The sequence below is a fragment of the Heliconius melpomene genome, chromosome 9 (genome assembly GCF_056956725.1).
Source record: "Heliconius melpomene rosina isolate 202511_hmr_F chromosome 9, ASM5695672v1, whole genome shotgun sequence".
NCBI classification, from domain to species: Eukaryota; Metazoa; Arthropoda; class Insecta; order Lepidoptera; family Nymphalidae; genus Heliconius; species Heliconius melpomene.
Window position 1 is genome coordinate 1,795,983 of NC_140397.1, and position 5,209 is coordinate 1,801,191.

General features: G+C 33.0%; 1 protein-coding gene across 1 annotated transcript; it reads right to left on the reverse strand.

Moving 5' to 3' along the window:
- Positions 1 to 3,185: 3,185 nt before the first annotated feature.
- LOC146536135 (uncharacterized) lies at positions 3,186 to 4,965 on the reverse strand. The gene is made up of 4 exons (XM_085190258.1): positions 4,711 to 4,965; positions 3,925 to 4,117; positions 3,591 to 3,718; positions 3,186 to 3,390 (listed from the first exon to the last, which is right to left on the reverse strand). Exons 1-4 carry the CDS (start codon positions 4,930 to 4,932, stop codon positions 3,262 to 3,264), a joined length of 672 nt encoding a protein of 223 aa, XP_085046384.1. The 5' UTR covers positions 4,933 to 4,965; the 3' UTR covers positions 3,186 to 3,261.
- Positions 4,966 to 5,209: the final 244 nt, after the last annotated feature.

Consider the following 5,209-nt stretch of genomic DNA (forward strand, 5'->3'; position numbering starts at 1 on the left):
GACCGAAATCATCAAACCAGCTTCTAACTTTTAATAGATCCTTAACCAAATCTCATCTCATCCTTTAACCCGTGACGAAATTACGTAAGTCTTTTAGCAGTAAAATCGCTCATAAAGACTATTTTATAATGGGATCGTAAAACTGACTTCAATTGGATAAGGGCGGTCCCCGGGGGCACTTTTTCTAATTTTACGATTTGCTATTGTGTCGTTTGTAGAAAAAAAAATACGATGCACCTGCGTTTTACATATTTCCGGAAAACTCTCTGTTTAATTAAAATAATGTTTCCCTTATAAATAATAAACGTAAACGTGCGGTGGGTTCAATTCTAACGCGGATTATTTTATATTTAATTATTTTCATTTCCTTCTGTTTATAAAATGAAAAAAACCTAAAGAATTCCGCCCTACACTAATGGGGGGAATATGTGCTTTCTACATACCCTAAGTTATATTAGGCTATAGATAATAATAATCCTATAAAAGATATATTTATAACATAAAATATATATAGAAATTCAATAAAAAACCTAACACACCATTACTGTGGTCATCCGACCCATAGTTTCCGGTCCATTTTTAATCAAGACCAACTCGATTGAGTTCTAGTCAAGCGATTAATTAGTCGCACAATACGGGGGGGTCTATTTTGATTACTTTGATAATTGTTTTTTAACCTACGTATGTGAAACGTCACCCGAAAACAAATAAGGGGTTGGTTCTGTTGAAACTGTAAAGTAAAATAAATAATGAGTGGAGAAACCTAAAGCTTTGTTTGGTCAGACCACAAAAACATATATTTTTAGCTTAGCAATGTATTTCGTAGTATGGCGTAGTAGGTAAAAGCTATTTTCTGCCCAATTTTGTAGATTTGACGGAATTTAACGCCGCGAAACTTTAAATAATCTGGATCAACACACATACACATTTCGCAAATTGAGAAGGTAGGGCGTTGAGTTCCACCTGCCTCCATAGTTGAATTTCGTAGTAGGTCGGAGTGTTTTGACACTTAGTTCTTTCTAAGTGAACGTGAAATAAATAAAAAGTGAAAAAACAAAACATACAGACAATAAAATTGATCTTATTCGACAATTTTATATACACTGCTGTGCAATAACTTTCATCATTCATTGCGAATATATGGAAAGACGACTATAAAAGGGGTATTCTATCAAATCCATACAAACAATAGATATAAAACAAGTCAAGTGGAACACCCTTTGAACGATTCAGCACTCGTCACGCCTGTCAAGCGTACAGGGTGTTTGGTTTCTGCTATTTTAAAGAGAAAAATCATATTTTTTATTTAATGTGTAGTAAATTTTCCTTTTTTTTATTATTATCATCGAGGTGATGGCAAGCAAAGTTTAATGGTAAAAGCCTAGATTTTCCTCATAATTTATAGAAAAAACAATAGTTTTAGATAGTGACTTGAAACTACTATTTATTTTTTTACTTTATCTCGAATTTAAGTATAAAATTAAATTTTCTTGTTTTTAAAGATGACGAAATCCTTGTTATATTTTTTTTGCTTCATGCTGCACAGTAGAGAAGGTAGAGAGAAACTAGTGTTTAGACACTCCGTTCCCAATTTTCCATCGTCTTCTGAAGGCATTTACGTATTGAGTGGCGGAACTTAACGCCACTCGATAAAATAGATCCAATTCGAAGAAAATAGAAATATTAAATATTTCATTGCCTCGAGTGGGAATCGAACCCACAACCGTTATTAATATTGAAATTTATTTTTTCAAAGTTGTAGACACACGCTGTGCACGCCATCAATGATACGTAACTTGATGTCCAGAGAGGAATCAATCAATTCTTTCCACTGACACCTGAGCCAAGGCAAAATACCCCACCATCCCCCCCCACATGTAGGAAACATTGCAGAATAGGTACCTGCTGATATTATTGTTTTTTAATATATTATGTATAGTATTAAATATCGAAAATGCATTAAATATATTTTATACAATAAAAAAAACTTTAAATAAACGAGCATTAACTTTTTTTTTCGTTTCACGTTGTTTCTCATGCACCACAAGTTAGGCAGAGGGAACCTGGGAAACTAGTAAGAGACTTCTGTTAAGACACTTCCGTTCCCCACTTTCCAACGAATTCTAGAGACATTGGGTGTTGAGTGGCAGAACATGACATTATATCATTAATATAATTTTGTTCTCCAATATTGGAGAGAAATCGAATCTACGATATAAAAGTCACAGAAACAAGAGATCTTAATAACATTTAAATTAATTCAAAATTAGTGTTGACCGGCGTTCACCGAACCTTACTTCTTACTTTGTCACCTCTTTTTTACGTTTTCTATATATATATAAAAGGAAATGTTCTCACTGCCGTAACCGCTGATGGTAGAAACGTAAAATTTGGACAGATGTTTATTTTCATAATCTGGACTTCCACTAAGAACGAATTTAGAAATTTTATTCTAAAAGGATGAAATAGGGGTTGAAAGTTTGTATGGATTTTTTTTAAATCGGCACCGGTTTTTATGAAATTTGAAATTCAGACTCTTAAAAACATTTCGTATTTCATGGTTTAGACTTCACCCCTAAGGGTCCAAATAAGCAGGCGAAGCTGTGCACATCCGCTAGTCTATTATAAAAGTAACACAATTTATTACTAAAGAAAAATATTAAATTAGCTTTCTTTGTTTTATTGGTCAGTATCGTGCTTATGGTGGCGTGAGGGAACACAGTTTGTTACCATCTAGACGTTAAGTAATTTAGTTTACGAGCTATCGCACTTTAAACTTACCTACAGTTTGAATCATAGTCTTAATAATAAATGTTCAGTTTGAACTTACATTTAAAATGTATTGGATAATTGCTGACTTTGAGTGGTCACTTGATGTAATTCTCATGAGTCATTTTAATAAAAAAAAAAACATGAAAATACCAAATATGTTTTGCGGCAAGTGAAAGAAACTAGTGTTATTTTTTATTATTTTAGTGTTAATTCTATCTATATAGAAATAAGTGTTCTTTTTTATTATTTTTACGAATTTACATCTAAATATTTTATACGTATTTTTTTATTTTCGTTCCTTGCTATGGAAGCGTTGAACCTGACTGTTGTATGCTCTTTAAGGGGCCTACGTCCAGTATTGGATGGAAACTGCTGGTGATGATGATTGACTTACCAATGATGAAGAGATTATATAATATTATAATACATTTTAGTGTATTTATTTTAGTAAATTACATGACAGTAAAATATAAAAATTCCTTTAGAATTTCAGGGTCTTTGAAATGGCGGCGGTATTACTTCTTTAGTGGGCCTATCACAAATTCTTGGTGGCCGCTGGTATCCTCGAAGGTTTGTTAGGAAATCATGAATTGGGGCAAGTCGCTCTGATGATATTCCCTGTAATATTTTAATTTATATCAGCATAATATAATAGATAGATAGGAGCCTATTAATACACTTTGAACGCCTACTTGATGCGTTGACTTTCAAAGTTCTTTTACCAAGGCGGAGAAATAAAAATAATTTAGTTATTTATTTATATCCTCTTCATTAAGAAATTATTTTAATAAGAAAATAGTTTTAAAATTATAGCTTACCTCCGTTCGTCGGTAAATGACAGCTGAAATTAGCCTGCCCCATAGTACTTGTATCAAGTAAGGTCCAAATTCATCATCTGCTTCTATCAAGTGTAATTGCATACCAGTGCCCAGAGCTTCAGCGTCAGCTAAAAATTAATACAATGCATATTTTTTTATCATGTAAGAAAATTAATAATTAATTATGCAATATTTATGATTAAAATAATAGAATATTTAATTTTTTCGAGTGGGAATGGAACCCATAACCTGTCGCTTTTACTGTAGCACACTTGTACCCCTGCACTACGCCATATTAATAAATAATAGTCAATTAAAATTTTATACCACTTACCTATCCTCGTATTATCAGTTTCTAAAGAAAATAGCTGTTTAAAACATCCATTCACACCAGGAACAGCTTTCGACCAGATATCAAAAGGTTTCTCAGACTGATATCGCTGACGTATTATAGTGCCTTTGATTCTATTTATTAGTTCTTGACTTGGCGATTCGAATTTTCTGCTTACCAGCCATCTTAGACCAGCCTTTAAATTTAAATAATATTATTAATATTTTTTATAAACTTCACGCTGTATCCCGCTTGTAGCAGGATAGGCAGAACGGAGCTATTGATGAAACACTCCGTTCCTCACTTTTCGTCCCATGTCTGAGATATTGTGTAACCAGTGGCAGACCTCAACGCCATATTTTCTTTTATTACCAAATCAAACAAATGATAATGTTTTAATAATTCGAGTAGGATCGAACCCTCAACCGCCATGTTTGTTATGTTTGATGATGTGCCTCTATGATAGATATTTAACATTAACTGTTTTATGTTTTGATTTTTTAAACGCGATAGTTATTGGTTCGTGGGTTCTCCACGGGTTCTCCACAAATTCGGCGAAAAGAGGGAAACGGAAGTGTCTTAATGGGATTGGAGTTTGATATATTGGAAATAATTAGTAAAAATAATATAATTCATTTGGTTCAAAAATTACGTAATTGTACTTTTTTTTACCAAATAAATTAAATATGTCAAGTATCCAAAAAGATTAATTACAAACTTCGATCAAAAAGTGCAAATATATCGTTGTTGCAAATAATAAGAGAGAAGATAAAAATTATAAAACCTCACCTCATCAGTTTCACTAACGTCCATCTTATAGCAGGATATCTGTCTCAACCTTGGAAATCCTTTATCCGGGACCAAGGCCACTACGAACCAAGTTCCTATAATATCAGTAATATTATAATTAGCCTGATATCCATTGCATTGCTGTAGTACTTTATCATTCTCTCCTTGAGTTACAGAACTAGCAAAATATATTATATACAAGAGAATGAAGAACGGTGTCATGATGCTGAGACTTCCTTTCGAGGAGTGGACGCGAGTTAGAACCCTTCTGTTTGTCTTAATTGGATAGATTTGTGAATGTATAGAAGTGGCACTTACGAGAAAACGTAGAATTTTAACTCTGGAAAGATAGACCGCGGTAAGTACCCTCTCAGTTTCGAATCTAGGTGAAAAGCGGAGAACGGGATGTCTTGAGTCTATGTTCTCTTGAAAAAATAAAGCGTAAAGCTACTATAAAAGGTGTGGATCATATTGTTTTAACGTCAAAATATTTATCACA

What these genes read in the sequence shown, in the direction of transcription:
- LOC146536135 (XM_085190258.1), bottom strand. Translation starts at nt 4,932, where the DNA reads ATGACACCGTTCTTCATTCTCTTGTATATAATATATTTTGCTAGTTCT. An exon ending in AACTGATAATACGAGGATAG is followed by an intron (nt 3,719 to 3,924) that starts GTAAGTGGTATA and finishes ATTAATTTTTAG; the next exon opens with CTGACGCTGAAGCTCTGGGC. An exon ending in TCATTTACCGACGAACGGAG is followed by an intron (nt 3,391 to 3,590) that starts GTAAGCTATAAT and finishes AAAATATTACAG; the next exon opens with GGAATATCATCAGAGCGACT.